Source organism: Phascolarctos cinereus, unplaced genomic scaffold (genome assembly GCF_003287225.1).
Source record: "Phascolarctos cinereus isolate Bilbo 61053 unplaced genomic scaffold, phaCin_HiC Scaffold_5;HRSCAF=322, whole genome shotgun sequence".
In the NCBI taxonomy this organism is placed as follows: domain Eukaryota; kingdom Metazoa; phylum Chordata; class Mammalia; order Diprotodontia; family Phascolarctidae; genus Phascolarctos; species Phascolarctos cinereus.
This window is the reverse complement of record NW_027555958.1, coordinates 79847003-79863941: the sequence shown is the minus strand read 5'-3', so window position 1 is coordinate 79863941 and position 16939 is coordinate 79847003. Positions and strand designations below refer to the sequence as shown.

General features: G+C 36.6%; 1 protein-coding gene across 1 annotated transcript; it reads right to left on the bottom strand.

Annotated features, from left to right (window-relative positions):
• Positions 1–943: 943 nt before the first annotated feature.
• On the bottom strand, positions 944–16874 carry DYNLT2 (dynein light chain Tctex-type 2). The gene is made up of 4 exons (XM_020971999.2): positions 16601–16874; positions 13140–13346; positions 4052–4210; positions 944–1116 (listed from the first exon to the last, which is right to left on the bottom strand). Exons 1-4 carry the CDS (start codon positions 16745–16747, stop codon positions 1006–1008), a joined length of 624 nt encoding a protein of 207 aa, XP_020827658.1. The 5' UTR covers positions 16748–16874; the 3' UTR covers positions 944–1005.
• Between the last annotated feature and the right edge of the window lie 65 nt (positions 16875–16939).

Below are 16939 nucleotides of genomic sequence, written 5' to 3'. Positions count from 1 at the left end.
GGCAAGACCATGGCAAGCCACTCCAATAGTTTTGCTAAGAAAACCCCAAATGTGGTCACAGAGTTGGACATGGCTAAAACGACTGAACAACAATGTGTGGGACAAGTGAAAGTTTCTCATGTAAGATGTAAGCTATGCTCCATAAATGTAGTAAGGCTTCAGCATGAGCTGGGCCTAAGTTTCATTTTCATTTCTGGGGAAGGGGGTTGTGCACCAGCTGCCCACCCTGCTCCCTTGTTTTGTAACCACCCCCTCTGTTGTTTTGTGCCTTAACTTTACCAAAGAAGGCAATCCTCTAGCTCCCAAGCTAGTTCTGAGTGAAATGTATCTCTTGGGTTCTGAATATAGACTTGTGAGGTCTCTTGCCTCAGCCAATGAGGATAAAGAGATTGAGACAAACAGGTGGGGAGGGGGGCTTTTTGGAGTGGTTTGTTTAAGACTATATATACTGCTTACTGTTGTGTGTGCTGGGCCTCACTACTCCAGTCTGCCCTGGGTAGGAAACGCCAAACTCTTCTCACGAGACTTGCTAGAATAAAACCTTCTGTTTTCTACTTGGAGATGCCTCTGAGTTTTGATTTGAGTAAGTGGTCTGTATTCCACTCAAGAAGAAGTCTGGATTTGTAGTAAATGCAGAAGACATGGCTGTGTGGCTTTCCCCAGTGGTAATGAGCAACATGAGAGCAAAAATGAAGGTTGAAGTACCCTGAAGGTAACCCAAAGTTGAGAAGTGACAGGCAATAAATGATAGTAGGACAAAGGGTACAATGGATTCAAAGGTGAAGGAGAGTGCATTACAACAAAGATAACTATATTTCAATAGGTAGAAAACAGGTAAAGAATGTTTTTACTTTAAGGATAAAATTAAGGAATTTCAATTGTAAAAAAAATCACTAAAATAGTTGCATAGCAATTAAAAAGATTACTGAATAAACGTTAGCAATACATATATAACTCATGTATTTATTTATCAATAAATGTGATAAAAATAGTAGATATGATAAGCTATTCACAATAAAGTGCATATACCATGGCCAATGCAATATAAGATTCGGTTTCATGTTTAGCTTCTAGCCAGGTGTCCCAAACAACATCCCAGATCCATCTGCTAGAAATCTGTGAAATGAAAAGACCAAATACCAATTTCAGATTTTACATTTTCAATTCAATAAACATTTACTAAGGTGCTTTGGGGGAAGGAGAATACATACAGGTTAAATCACAGATCTTATAAAATGCCTAAGTATGTTTTAAATATTATTTTTGGGTAAAATTTGTGATGGTAAAGTTATACTCTTTGTATACTCCATGTGCATATAATCCCCAATATAATCAATCTATGCAATTCTTTTATTTTATGAAATTTGGAGCATCATTTCACTACCATTTACTATGATTTGCAGAGGGTCATATTTGTTCTTTCTTTGCTTTTGAACATATTGCCAATCAAATTTATGATTTCTTGAATATTTGGCGTAATGACTAACCCTGAGCTTCCAGCCCCTACAGTCCTCCAATAAATTCAGTAATAAGTAATAAGCACCTCATCTGCACTGGGTATTGTGTTAGGCGCTAAGGAAACACAAAGACAAAAATAAAAAATAAAAATCAGTCCCTGTCTTCAAGGAACTTTTTACATAGAGAACATGGACACAGAACATTAAGTACAATACAAATACAGGGTAATTTTCTCGTAGTTAAAATCAGTTCTTACAGATAGGATTAGCCTTCACTAGCACCTGAAGGGCTCTGATTACCATGGCCTGGAGGCAGGGGAAAAATAAGCATTCATGCATATAGCAGCATCTGGTCAGTCTTATACTGATTATGTTCTGACCTTTTAATCTGCTTCTGGTCTAGTGATAAAGAACTTCTTCGATGGTTTCACAGAAGCTGGGGGCATTCGGCCTTTTCTCTTGTGAACCCAGAATGTGGTTTGTACCAGATCTAGTCCTGGGAAGAGCCTGGCCTCTAATGAGAAGGGGCTTTCTGTTTTCACTTATTGGCTTACGTCTTCCACCTCAGGAACCAGAGAATGATTTTACTTCTGGCTCATATCTAGGGCTTCCCCTGAAAAGGATGGGATGGGATAGGGAGTGTGTAAAAATATATTCAATGCACAATAAATATGAATCAAGTAAGAGAAAAGTAATTCATTCCTGCAGACACAAGAATGGCTAAACATTTTTTAAAAATCCCAACAATTCTGCAGAAACACTAACAAAAACAGGCTCAAATAATTTATAACTCATGGTTCAATCTGTTTGAAGGACAATACAAACTTCATCAGAACAAAAAACAATTTTTCTGTATTAATGCAAATGTTCTGTAATATCTATCTTGGCTCTCCCCACCCACTCTTTTCAATTTCCATTAAGACATGAGCTCCTTGAGAGCAAGATTATCTTTCTACTTGAATTTGTATTCCCATCATTTCCTGCCATGTCAGACCCGTAGTAAGCACTGAACAAATGCTTCCTGTAATTGATATCCCCTTTGCCTAGAATGTACTTTTCTTCTCATGCTTGCTAGTTTTCACTGAATTATCTTTTTATACATAAAGCCTTTCCAGATCGTCCCAGTTATTGATATTGCCTCTCCTCATTTAATTACCTCTTTTCTGTATATGTATATATGCATATAAAATTATGTTTGTCTCTCCTGATAGAATGTAAGCTCATGGAGGGCAGGAGTTTAACTTTGTCCTTGTATTCCCAGTGCCCAGCACATAGTCAGTACTAAATAATTGCCTGGTTCCTGAATCTAAGTCTCTATCCATTAGACCATACTTCCTGAAACATACATTTGTCCATGAGTAACTTATCATTATGTACTGCCTAGTGTTACATTATCCGTGTAAATATAGGTACATAGGTACATACACTTATACGTATGTATACATATGTATTTATAATATGTATATATATACATATACACATATAACATCTCTCCAATTAAAATTCAAATTTTATGAGAACAGAATGTTTCTTTGGTTCTTCCTTGGTGCCTTGCACACTAAGTTGCATACAATAAGTGCTCAATAAAAAATGTGTTAAATATTAAACAATATAGAAAACATGACATCTGGCATTATCATGAACCTTATTTAACAATGGGATGCCTGAGTTAACTAAATGGGTTACTGATTTTCAAGAAATGCATTAAATATACTTAAAATCATTAAATAAATCATTGATATGATGGTAAGTATGTAGCAATTGGCTCTCTAGGAAAAAATGTATGTGCAATACATTCTTGAGTTTAATCTGCATTATTAACATTTTCTCCATCACTTTATGTCTCAAAATCAACAAAACAACAAATTATGCTCTGATTTGTAGTGTTTGTTTATTTCCAAGGTGTAAATGCTCACAATGAAAATTTAACAATCAGCTTTTGTAAGTCAGTACAAGTTGGATCTCGCATACCCCTAAATACAATTATACTGAACATAATTTAATCTTCATTTGATGATTCAGAATTATGTAATATCTGATTAGTGTCATTAAAATAACCTAACCATGATTTAATCAGCATGGGGAATTTTAGTGTGGAAACTCATTTTACTGAAGCAGATTAGCAACTCATCTGTTACTTTTCGAATTAGAGAACTGCCTGAGACACTAGGGGATTAAAGGGATTTGATTCAGATCACATAGTATGTTTCAGAGGCAGGACCTAGAACTTTGGTATTCCTGACTCTCAGACCAGGTCTCTATCTATTATGCCACGTGGCCTTTCAATGATCATCATTACAAATAGAAATTAACGTGTTATAGATGTATAAACTAGGCAGGTAGGTGTTACAGTACATAGAGCACCAAGATAAGAGTCGTCAAGATATTTACTAGCTCTGTGACCCTGGGCATGTCACTTAACCCTGTTCGCCTCAGTTTCCTCATCTGTAAAATAAGCTGGAGAAGGAAATGGCAAACCACTCTAGTATCTCTGCCAAGAAAACCCCAGACAGGGTCATGAAGAGTTATACATGGCTGAAGCGACTGAACAAGATGTATAAAAGTGTCAGTAGACAAAATTTTTCCATACTTACATTTATTGACTGACCAGTTTTTTGAATAAGTATGATTTTTACAATGTATTTATATCGAGGGAAAGTAAATTCTTTGACAGCTCCTAATACACGATCTGCCAGTTCAAGTGACAAGAAAGAAAATGTTTCTTCACTGTACTTGACATTCTTAAGTTTGTCCTATTAAAAGAATTTTTAAAAAGTAATCCTTAATTTCAGTCTAAAAATTTTCAGCATAAAAATTATAATTTGACAAATTAAAACCAAAAAAATGGAAACATATCTATCTGCTCTCCTTTAAAAGTCCTCCTCTAATGGCATAGAGATGACCCTGGCTACTTGGAGGCTATATACTATGAGAACTAAGGCAGTTTCTACCAAATTTGAAAAGGTTTCAAATGACATATGACATATTAAGTTTACTGTCCCAAGAACCGGCTTATACATAGACATGCTCATCATCAGGTTAGCCATTAGGTAATTAATTTTTTTGCCCTTGGTGATACATAATAAAGGAAAAAAACCCAAAACCCCACAAAATGTTCCTCAATCTTGTTTATGTATTTCTTTCACTTCATCATTAATAGTGGCCTGGTTGCATAAAAGAGATGAGAGAGTGTTAAAAACTATACAACTTTTAGACTGTCTGCAAAATTAATTTAACTGCTGGCACTCCAAACATGAGAACTTTGTCCAATGGCAAATAAGCTGAACTGAGCGACATCCACATTAACTTGTTCAGAATAGTGAAGTGTTATCATTTCACCTTGCCTGGTACTGTTCATAATGAAGATAAGCAAAAAACCCACCAGGAAGACAATTACATCTTAAGTATCAACATAATTACAGAATTTGAAGGAATAGAGAAACTACAAAGAATTTGACAAGATCTTCAATCAAGTCAACTAATACCTAAATATTTGATAACTTTAATGAAAAAATAGGTATGAGGAGAAAGTAAAAAAAAATATGTTGGTGTACAGGGGAGTGGCCCTTAGCCAGCATTAAACTGTTAGTGCATAGTGAGTGTAAAGGAAGACTGGACAATGAGCTAAGTCCTTAGAAGCACTCAAGAGTGCCTTTCATGCAATTCCCTATGTGGAAAAGGATGGAGAACCTACTTTTAGAGAATCTTAACATGTAGTAGTTGTGGATAGCCTTTAGAGCATGAATGGCTAGGATTCTCTACCTGGTTCTGGTCTGCTAATCGCATTGTGAATAGGAGCCCCTTAATTGTCTGCAAGTGCACAGCCAGAACTAGGGGTGCTAATCTAGCTCGTCCTTTTCTAGATTTCACTTCTTCCAGTCTGTCAGAATTCTAGTGAGAAACAATTCTATAAAAGGAGAGAGGCCCTGGGCTTTCCCCACCAAGACTCACATGTGACATGCAAATACTAGTTCTTGCCTCAGTGTCTATTCTTTCATTTTAGGTGAAGGAGGTTGGAGATGACTGTGATAATTTATGAATTTTGCCATCAAGTCCGTGATAGATTTTGCAGTCAGCTGGTTTAGCACTGATGATACCCTGAGAAGCAAGGAGCAATGCTCAGGACCCAGCCCAGTGACAGCTGAGACAAGGGCTCATCCAGTTGATATGCCACCTTTATACTTGAACTTGATAGGACCAATGCTTTGCAGACACTGCGTAAGTTTGCGCCCACTTTCTCCCAGAGTCTAAGGTGGTAAAGGGGAGAGTGTGCCCCAGAAGTATATACATGGGGGGATGTTTGGGCTTTTGTCTTTGATATGTCTTCATAGCCATATGTAAAAGTAATTGATGCTAACTGGTTAAATGGAATTGAAAGTACTGGGCACTAGTAGATAACTGTGAGGATAACATTTTTGGAATGAAGGCTTGAGCTGATAGAATTAGAGAAGAGGAATCTCAATATCGGTGGTATTTTAGAACTCTGAAGGAGCAGTAGCTAGCCTTTCTCTTGGAAAGTGAGAACAAAGAATAAAACTCACCACAATGGAAACTATATTCAAGGATTAAGAAATAAGTTGCAAAATATTTTGATTATTCAGAAGCCTCCCATTTGTGTTTGCTTAGAGATTAGGGCTAAGAGGCACTGACTATGGCAAACACAATCACCTCAAAAAATAAAATTAACTTTACCTTTAAAAAACAGAACACGAATGGTTACCAATATTAGAAGGGTCATACAGCTAAGTGTCTGAAGCTGTATTTGCACTCTTATTCCTGACTCTAGACCCAGTACTCTATCCACTGTTACATCTGTATTAAAAGTAATTTCATTGTTTTATTTTTAGGCTTTGCCCAATGAACTTTATTGTGCTTATCTTTATATGGGGCTCAATCCAAAGATAAAATCTATTCCTGAATCAGGCATACACATCAAAGCTCTTAATCAAAACATGTTTTTTAGTTGGTGTTATTTTTTAAAATTCCATTATATTTTTAGTTCTGAATTCTTGTTCTCCCATTTCCTCGCCCCTACTCATTGAGAAAGCAAGAAAAACAAAACCCATTACAAATGTGTATAGTCCAGCAAAATCATTCTCTATTAGACAGCAATATTTTATTTTCGAAGTACCAAGTTTCAAAGTTGTATTGCTTGTCTGTTTTTTTTTTAATTCCTTCAGTTCTCTTCTGTGCATTTTGAAAAAAATAATCAAGTGATTCTCTTTTTTTCTACTCCCCCCCTTTTTTTTGGTCAATACTATAGCTAGTTCCTCTCCCCCAAAAATAAAAAAATAAAACCCCCAACATAATCTTAGTAACAGATAAGCATAATAAAGCAAAATAAACACACACACTTGATATGTTAAAAATAAATGTCTAATTCTCTACCTTGAGAAGAACTTCTCTCTCAGGAGGTGGGTAGCAAATTTCCTAATCAGTCACATGGAATTGTTGTTGGTAATGGCCAATATTCATAAAAGTTCTTAAGTCTTTAAAAATTTGCTTTTCTTAACAAATAAGTAAATTGTTGAATTGTGTAAATTGTTTTCTTGGTTCTATGTAAACTGTTCTGATTCTTTCACTGCACTTTGGATTAATTCATAGAAGTCCTCGCAAGTTTTGCTGAAACCATTCGGGTCCTCATTTTTTGCAGCACAATAATATTTTACTATTTTTACTATACCTTAATTTGTTCAGGCCTGGTTTATCCCTCAGGCTAAGGTTGCCAATTCCTATTTTGAACTTAATACCTCTCCCCCCTAAATCTCCTCCTCTAATTAAAAAAGGAGGAAAAACATGTAACATATAAGCATAGTTAAGCATAATAAATCTTCAGTGTCCATGTCAGAAAATGTCTTTAGTTCTTTCTCTGTGAGGAAGTAGGTAAATTTCTTATCACAGAACCTGTGGAGTTGTGGCTGGTCATCGTGTTGCTAAGAGTTCTTTAAGCTTTCAATATTGTTTTTCTTTACTATGTGTTACCATTTCCTGGTTCTGCTCACTTCACTCTAAATTAAATGAGTCTTCCCACGATTCTCTGAAACAATCTTTTTCATTATTTCTTGTGGTGCAATAATAATCCATTCTAGTCACATGCTATAGTTTGTTTAGCCATTTCCCAATTGGTATGCATCCCCTTTACGTCTCGTTCTTTGTTACAAAAATGTTTTTGTACATATGGGCAATTTCCCTTTTCATTTTTACTATTTTTGGTATAACCTTAGCAGTGGCATTTCTGGGTCAAAGAGCATTCAAAGTTTAGTGACTCTTTGTGTATAGTAGTGGCAGGATCAATCCAAGGATCCACCAATGTGCATTATTGTGCCTGTCCTCCAAATAGCTCTCAATATAACTGTCATTTTCTTTCTAGTAATTTTTGCCAAACTGATGGACATGAGGTAGAACCTCAGTTGTTTTAATTTGCATAATTATCATTAGCGATTTGGGGTGTTTTTGTATATGGTTTTTGATAGCTTGAATTTCATCCTATTAGAATATCCTGATCATATCCTCATTAGAAACATCTCTAGTTTATCTTAATATATGTATAGTGACAACTTTTGGTGTCAGACATAGTTTATTGATTATGGAAACATGCTTATTCCTATGCTTTATAGTACTTAAAAAAAGGTTTTCTTAATGTCTTTTTTACATAGATCACCATAGTTTTTCCCCCAATATCCCTCCACCCCCATACAGAGCCATGTCATAAAACAAATATTTTTTTAAAGACAAAAAGAGGTCAGTACATTGAAAAATTATGAAAATATGTATGTAAATTTACACTTGTGACTTCCACCTCCGCAAACGGGTGTGTTCTCAAAGCTCTTCTCTTAACTATTGTTTTTTTTTTTTATCATTTTCAACATTTACTTTTAATTATTTTGTGTGTGACTGTTCTTTCCATTTATTTGTAGTTATTAAATAGACCATTTTCTTGGCTTTTCTTATTCCACTTTGTATAAGGTCATGTAGGTCTTTCTAATATTCATTTGTGCTAAAAACCCTACAAACTATAGGTATAGAGGGGCCTTTTTTTAGTAAAGTAGGTCCAACCATGTCACCCCCCCTACTCAAATTCCAGTGACTCCCTATTTTATCCAGAATCAAATAAAAAGGCTGTTTGGCATTCAAAGCCTTTCATAAACTAGCCCTCTCCTTCCTTTTCAGTCTTTTGTTATCTGATTCCCTGACATGTATCTTTTGAACCAGTGACAATGGCTTCTGTGACTGTTTCATGAACAAGCCATCCTCTCAGGCTGTCCCCCATGCCTTCAGTGTTTTCCCTCCTCCACTCCGATTGCTGGTCCTCCTGAGTTTCTTTAAGTCCTAATTAAAATTTCATTTTCCACTGGAAGCCTTTTCCACTCCCTCTTCATTTTAGTGCCTTCCCTCTTGTAACTATTTCCTATTTATCCTGGGGATAGCTTGTTTGCACATATTTGTGTGCTTGCTGTCTCCTCTATTAGTCTGTGAGTTCCTTGAGGGCAGGGGCTGTCTTTTTTTTTGTATGGCTAGTGCTTAGTGCAGTGCCTGGCACATAGTAGGTACTTGATAAATGTTTACTGACTAATACCAAAGGCAAGTATCACATGCAATGGGGATACAACAGAACCTTTTCTGGTCAATATGGGAGGAAAGCAAGGATACCTACTCTCCTCACTATTATGTGATATAATTCTGGAAATGCAAATAATGTCAATAAGAGAAAGAAATTAAATATGTAAGGACAGGTAGAGAGTTGATAAAAGTATCCCTATTTGCTGATGATATGATCATTTACTTGGAAAATCCCAGGGAACTGGCAGAAGATATTAATCAAGGCAGTAGCTTCAGCAAAGTTGCAGGATACAAAACAAATCTTCATTTCTAAATAACAAAATCCAAGAGGCAATAACAGAGAGTGAAATTCCACTCCAAATAACTACAAAGTACACAAAGCAAACAAAAGACTTTTATAGATTCAATGACAAACTATTCCTTAAAGGAATAAAAAAATTTCAATACTACCAAAGTTAATTTACAATTTTAATGCTATACCAATCAGATTATCAAAGAGACATTTTATAGAACTTCATAAAATAACAACAAAATTCATTTGGAAAAGCAAAAGATTTGCAATGTAACAAGGAAAATGATCAAAAGAGGTAGGGAATGAAGGTAGAATGGCACTTCCAAACCTTAAATTTACTACAAAGCAGCAGTTATCAAAATAATTTAGTATTACTTTAAGAACAGAGAGCTAGATTAATGGAACAGAGGAGACAAAGCAGAATCAGAAACAATGGAATTCAACAGCCCAGTATTCAATTCAAAGTAGACAATACAAATTACTTAGAAAAGAACTCCATATCTGATAAAAACTGCTGGGAAAATAGGAATGGCAAAAATTAGGCTTTCAGCCCTCAACTCAAATTATATTTCACAGTATATCCTAAGTGGATATGCAATCTTAACATTAAAGATCATAGTATGAAAAATTAGGAGAGAAGCTGATTATATATCTCTCATGCCTAGGGGTAGGAAATGTGTTCTTCTAGCTCTATTAAGTAATTTTATGGTAGTTTATTGGTGTAAACACTGAATAAGTAAATTAATTTAGTTAGAGTTGTCATTTTTATCATATTGGTTTGGCCTACCCATGAGCAATTAATATTTTTTCAGTTGTTTAGATCTGACTTGATTTGTGTGAAAAATATTTTTTTAATGAGTTCATACAGTTTAGGAGATATGCTCTTAACCATTCAAGGGAGAGAGGTAATTACAAAAGATAAAATAGATAAATTTGATTACATGAAACTGAAAAGCCTCTGCACAGACACAATTAATCCATCTAAGATAGGAAAGGAAACAGTTAAATGGGAAAAAAAATTCTTTTATCAAGTTCCTTCGACAAGGGTTTGGTATTAAAGACCAATAAATGATTAATATGCATATATGTTTTACACACACACACTCTGAAGGACCCACCCCTAAAAGCCATTTCCCAATAGTTAACTTGTCAAAGGATATAAACATTTCTCAAAAGAACTGCAAACTATTAACATTAAAGAATGTTCCAAATTACTAAAAATGAGAGAAAAACAAGTCAAAATAACTCAGAGGTTTCATCACATTTTTGGTGGAGGCTTGCATTTGTATACTCATTTTAGAAAGCAATTTGGAATTATTCAAATAAAAGGACTAAAATGTCCATACACTCTGACCCAGAGATTTAATTACTGGGCTTATATTCCAAGGAGGCCTTTGATAAAGTTCCTATGTACACTGAAATATCTATAGCAGCATTTTTTGTGATAGCAATGAATTGGAAACAAAATAGATGTCTATTGATTTGGAAATGGCTAAAGTAATTGTGGTATTTGAATGTAATAGAATTATGATGATGATAATAACAATAATGATAATAATGGTTAACATTTATATAGTTCCTGCTATGTTTCAGATAGCAGGGGCTTCCAATTCTGACTCAAATATTAATAGCTATGTCATCCTAGGCAAGTCATTTGACTTTCTAAGCCTCAGCTTCCTTATCTTAAAGTAAGGCCTTATAGGTAGTTTTTATAAGACCCTAATGAGACAATGTATGTAAAGTGCTCTATAAATGTTAAAGCGCTATATAAATACAAACTGTTGTTATTATTCAGTATAATTTTGAATAATTTTTCCTGCATTTCTTTTTATTTGTACTTTTCATTTCTTATGACAATATTCCACTGGATTCATAAACCACAATTTGTTTAACCATTCTCCAATTATTGGGACACAGAGATTGTTAGGAGTTATCATTCTATAATGTATTATTTAAGGCATGGTTTGTGAACATTCAGAAAGAGAAACAGTGAACACTACGAATCAGCCCAGCTTTATAAAAAAACAGGTCCCATCAGACTAACTTCACATCTTTTTTGACAGTGCTACTAGACTGTCATGACTGACTTGATCAGGGAAATGCAATAGACACAGAATACATGGAATCTGACAAATTCTCTCAAAGCTAACCTTGTAGGCAAGATGGAGAGAACTGGGCTAGATGATAGTATCACTAAGAGGATCCAGAAGTGGATGAACGATCAGACCCTAAGAATAATTATTAATATCTCAATGTCACTTTTAAGAGAAGTTTCCAGTGGAGGGCCCTAAGGGAACTTGTCCTTGGTCCTTTTTTTTAATCTATGACTTGGATGAAACCACAGTTGGTATGTTTATAAAATTTTATGATGACATAATGTTAGAAGATATAACTAATACACTGGATGACAGAATTGGGTTCCCCAAATATTTTGAATGGCTGGATGCCCCCCTCAATAGTATGAAATTTAATGAAAATAAATCTCTTACACTTAGGTTAATAAATTCAATTAGGCAAGTTTAACCCTGAAAAGTAGGGTTAAACAACAGTTTATGTGAAAAAAGACCAGGGGATTTTGGTGGACTACAAATATAACATGAGTAGACAGTAACATGGCAGCCAAAAAAGCTACGTAGTCTTAGGCTGCAACAACGGAAGTATAGCATCCAAAAAAAAAGGGAGTTATAGTCCCACCCTGGTCAGACCCTTTTTGTCATATCATATTCAGTTCCAGGTGCTACATATATTGAAGGCCAATATCAAAGCTGGAATGCATCCATAGAAGGGTGACCATGTCAGTAAAGTGATTCCAAGCCATGCCAAGTGAAGATTAATTGAAAAAACCAGAAATGTTATTCTGCATAATATTATTGGGTTGAGGGATGTGGGAGGGAGGGATTTATAGGAGTCTTCAAATATCTAAAATTATGCTATACAGGATAAAAGTCAGACTTGTTCTGCTTGACCACAGATGGCAACTTCTACTAATTAAAGAGGAAAAGGCAGTTTCCAAATGATTATAGCTGTCCAAAAGTGAAATGAGCTGTACTGGGAGGTTACAGAGGTCTTTAAGTAGAGTTTGGATGAACATTTTAGGGATGTTGTAAAAGGTATTCCAATTCACATTCCTGTTGGTTTATATGACCTCTGAGGCTCCTCCTATTTCTGTGATTCTGTATCCCTAAGATACACTATTGTGGAGTAAGAAAAGACATTGATCCTTTAAGACAAGAGCCTGGATTCAAGTCCAAGCTCTACTGTTGCTGGCTTTGGCAAATCACCTGATTTCTCATAGCTTCACTTTCTTTACCTGTGTAACAGTAATAAAAGAACTGCCTTCCTCACCATTGTGAAGATCTAATGAAATAATTGATGAATTACTTTATAAAAAGAATAAGAAGGTCTCCAATAGGTGGGTTGATCTTCTACATTAGGTTTAGGAGAAAACATGGGAGAAAAATCAAACAGGATGATAAGAAATTGAGGAATTATACACAGCAATGAAATAATGGATGAATCAATCAATATATCAGAGTAGACGGTTGCATTCACATACATACTCTCCCTCATATACTCAGCATGCTTCTTGCTCACTCTTGCGTATTTCTCAGTTTTAGACCTATCTTGGCAACATAGAGGTAATAATTAACTCATGGTTAAAAGGGTCAATTGTAACAAAAATACAATCTACTGTACTTGTCATAGCAGTGACAGTAACATTCAGTAATACACTTTAAGCTTCTTAGAGATAATTAGTACATAAAAAACCCATTTTATTATAGAAATCTATCTTATCATCAAACATTTTAGAAAAAATATATTGCTCTAACCGTTAGTATCTGTTGAACTTTCCTTTGTACTGACTGAGCTTCGAATTTCCTGTATGGCTCCATTCTATATGTGTTAGCATATTTTACTTTTCCCATGGTCTTCCATTGATCTTTACCTATATCAGCAATTGATTCATCAAATGGAGGTTCAACATACAGAACATCATGTACAGATTGTCTGAGTCTTTCCCGTAAGATTTGTGCATACTAAAGAAAAAAAAAATATATATTTTAGTATGGCTTAGGGTTCGTTCCTTGAGTTTCTGCTTTTAAATACTTTTTTGCAGTGGAAGTACCCTGACTGACAGTTGGGGGAAGGGGTGGACTAATACCCACCTATGGGCTTATTTTAATACTAGGTTAAAAAATAATGAATTGTTTTATTCCTTCATTAACAAATATTTGAGTGCCTGTATATATGTATGTATATATAAATACATACGCACATGAATGCACACACATATACTACAATGTCTCAAATTCAGACTGAGAATTGGAGGAGGTCAAACCTGAGAAAATGGCTTGGACTATCCTGTAGACAAGAGCAGGATTAACAAAACGAAGCACCTTAAATCTTTTCCAGGCCCGCCACATTCTGAAACCAAGTCTAGTCCCCCACCTCTCTTCTAGACTCCTGTAAAAGGTTGATTTACCTAAATCAGGTTTCTTTCTTCACTCCAGTATGATTTTCCCAAATCCAATTCAATGATTTCCCCAAATATGACTGCCTAAATTATTTTCCTAAGCTGTAAATACGACTACATTGCCTACCTACTCAATAAACTTTAGTGACTACCTATTACCTCCAGCATCAAATATAAAGTCTTCTGATTGGTTTTTGGAGCCTCACCCTTTTCCTACCTTTCCACAACTTTACTCTCATCTACTTATTCTATGAGCCAATGAAATAAAGGCTTTCTTGCTATTCCCCACATAAAAACTCGAATCCTTGCCTTTTCACTCCCATGCCTAGAATGTTCTACCCCCTCACCTCCACCTTCTTCTGGCTTCCATGACTCAGCTCAAATCCCTCCTTCTAAAGGAGGACTTCCCCAGTCCCCTCTCCCAGCCCCTAACCAGCACTGCTTTCCTTCCAATTTTACCTCCCTCTTATACTGTATATATTTTGTATGAACAACTGTTTGCTAGCTGTCTGTTCCATTAGAATGTGAGCTCCTTGAAGACATGGGACCACGTTTTTTCTTTCTTTGTATACCCAGTGCTTGGCACAGTGCATGGCACATGGTAAACTCTTAATATCTGTTAACTGTGTTACAGAGATGCAGAGACATAGACAATCACAGACACAAGTGTCACAGAGATATAGAGCAAGACAGCAAGATCTAGACACAGAGGGTCAGACAAAGTCACATCTTTTGTAGTCATTTCTTTCTGCTCATACCACCAACACCTTAGTTCAGGCCTTCATCATCTCACCAGACTATTGCAATGTTCTCTTACTAGGTATTCCCTGTTTCTAGTCTTCCTCTTCTCTAATCTATCCTCCATACAGCAGACAAATTGAGATATATATATATGTATATAATATATATAATTTATATATTTTATATATATAATATGTAATATATATATAATATATTTTTTATATATATGTATATATATATATATATATATATATATTTTTTTTTTTTTTTTGTGAAGTGACTCAGGTCTTCCTGAATCCAGGGCCAGTGCTCTATCCACTGCGCCATCTAGCTGCCCCAACAAATTTATATTCTTAAAGCCTAGGTCTGCCCATATTACTCCTCTGATCAAGAAGGTTGAGTGGCTCCCTATAGCTCAAAAGAGAAAATAAAAACACCTCCAAATGACATTTAACTTCCTTCGCATTGTGGCTCAAATCTATCTTTCAAAACTGATTTCACATTATTTCCTTTCACACACTTGACATTTCAGCCAGCCAGGTCTACTTGTGGTTTTCTGTACATTACACTTCATCTTCAGGCCCCCTTTCGTACCAGCCTTCCCTTGCATCGAGAATTCTCTCCTTCATTACCTCCACTTCTGTTTTGTACCCAGAAAAATGTAAGCTACTTGAAAGCAGGATGTATTTTCTTTACATCCCCAGCGTCTCTGCCTACAGGAGGCATTCAATGCTTGATGAATGAATGGTGTAATGCGGCAGCCATAAATGCTAAAATACCATGTTTAGTGTTGGATTTAAAGTCAAGGGTCCTGGTTTTGAATCCTGGTTCTATGACTTATTATGTATGACCTTGGGAAATTCTTAATGTTTAGGACTCATTTTTCTCATCTAAAGATGGGGGAGTAACTAAATGATATTTACATTTCCTATCACATCTACACCTCAATTCACCTCATATGGGATAAAATATCTACTGGTGAGAGACCACAGCAGGAACACTGTGCTTGGCTCTGCACACTACATTTTTAAAAGGGCCCTGACAAACTGTAGCACATTTGGAAGAGGTTGACCAGAATGGTGAGAACTGAAAAACGTGTGTTATGAGTCAATGAGAGATGCTTAAAGACTGGAGAAAGAAGGATTTTATTAAGTAGAATTAGCTCTCTTCAAGCATTTGGATGGCTATTGCACACAAGATGGATTTGCTTTGCTTTACGGTTGCACTGCAAATCTCGTGGGAAATATGGCGGGGTGGGGGGGTTGTGGGGGTATGGGGGGTGTGGGGACTGCCTAATAATTAAGGTTATGGGTCAGGATAAAAAGAAACATTTACATAGCACTTTATAGTAAAACATTTTATATAATGTCCTTTGATTCCCTTTTTTGGGCCTACAACCACTTTAGCAGGGCAAAAACCTCTATGGAATCCTGGTCCCTACTTGTTTTAGTTTGTCACTGCCAAAAAATTCTGTAGAATTTTTGATGAGACACTAGTTTTTAATCAAATATAAGCAAATTCTTTGATGGGATAAAAGGACTTAGAGCTGGAAGGAACCACAGAAGCCATCTAATTCAATTCACTCCTTTCCTAGTTGAAGATACCTCAGTATCCACAGAGCGGTTATGACTCCCCTAAGGCTGCACAGTATCACTGCTGGGGTTTACCTAAGGCTCATTTCTGGACTTGTATTGTAGTCAAGAGTGGATTCAAACCCAGTTCTCCTGGTTTCAAACTAGGTGTTTTACTCTCCAATACACTAGGAATTCCTGATTACTGGAACAATGGGGAATAAGACCCTGAGAATTCTTTAGCTGGGATCCCACCTAACCTAAGGATTAGGCTAAAAGACTATCTGGTCCAATCCTCTGGAAGTCAGTGAAGAGCACAAACTTGTGAAGTCTCGGCGAAGCTCTAAGTCCTAGCTCTTTAGAAAAGAACTCTGTTGTGTTGTTTTGTTTTGTTTCTGAAGGTGAGGAGTGGATGGGGAGCTGGGGCGTTTTCAACCGGTGGGGGCCCCTAATGCCCCCGTTATCATTTGGGGTGGAGGGTCCCAGCCACTACCATGACACTCACTGCCTCCTTCTCAAACATGCTGGGCCTCCGTTCTCTCTTCGCCGGGGACCCGGAGGTCCCGGGCTGCTGCGTCGGCATCGCCGGGGCCTTCACGCCTCGACCGGCAGAGGCAGGGGCACCGGAGGCAGGGGTGTTTCGTGACTCCATAGTGTTTCGCGTCCTCCTCTCTCTCTCCTAAGCCGCAGTCAGGCGGGTCTGTTCTACTGCCAACGCCTCCTCCCGCCCATCCCGACGGAAGCAGATCTCCGGCCGCAGCCCCGAGACCTTCGCTCGGAGGTACGGGAGGAAACCGGCTCGTAACGACGCCCAGCACCGGCACGCGCCCGGGGAAAGGACTGG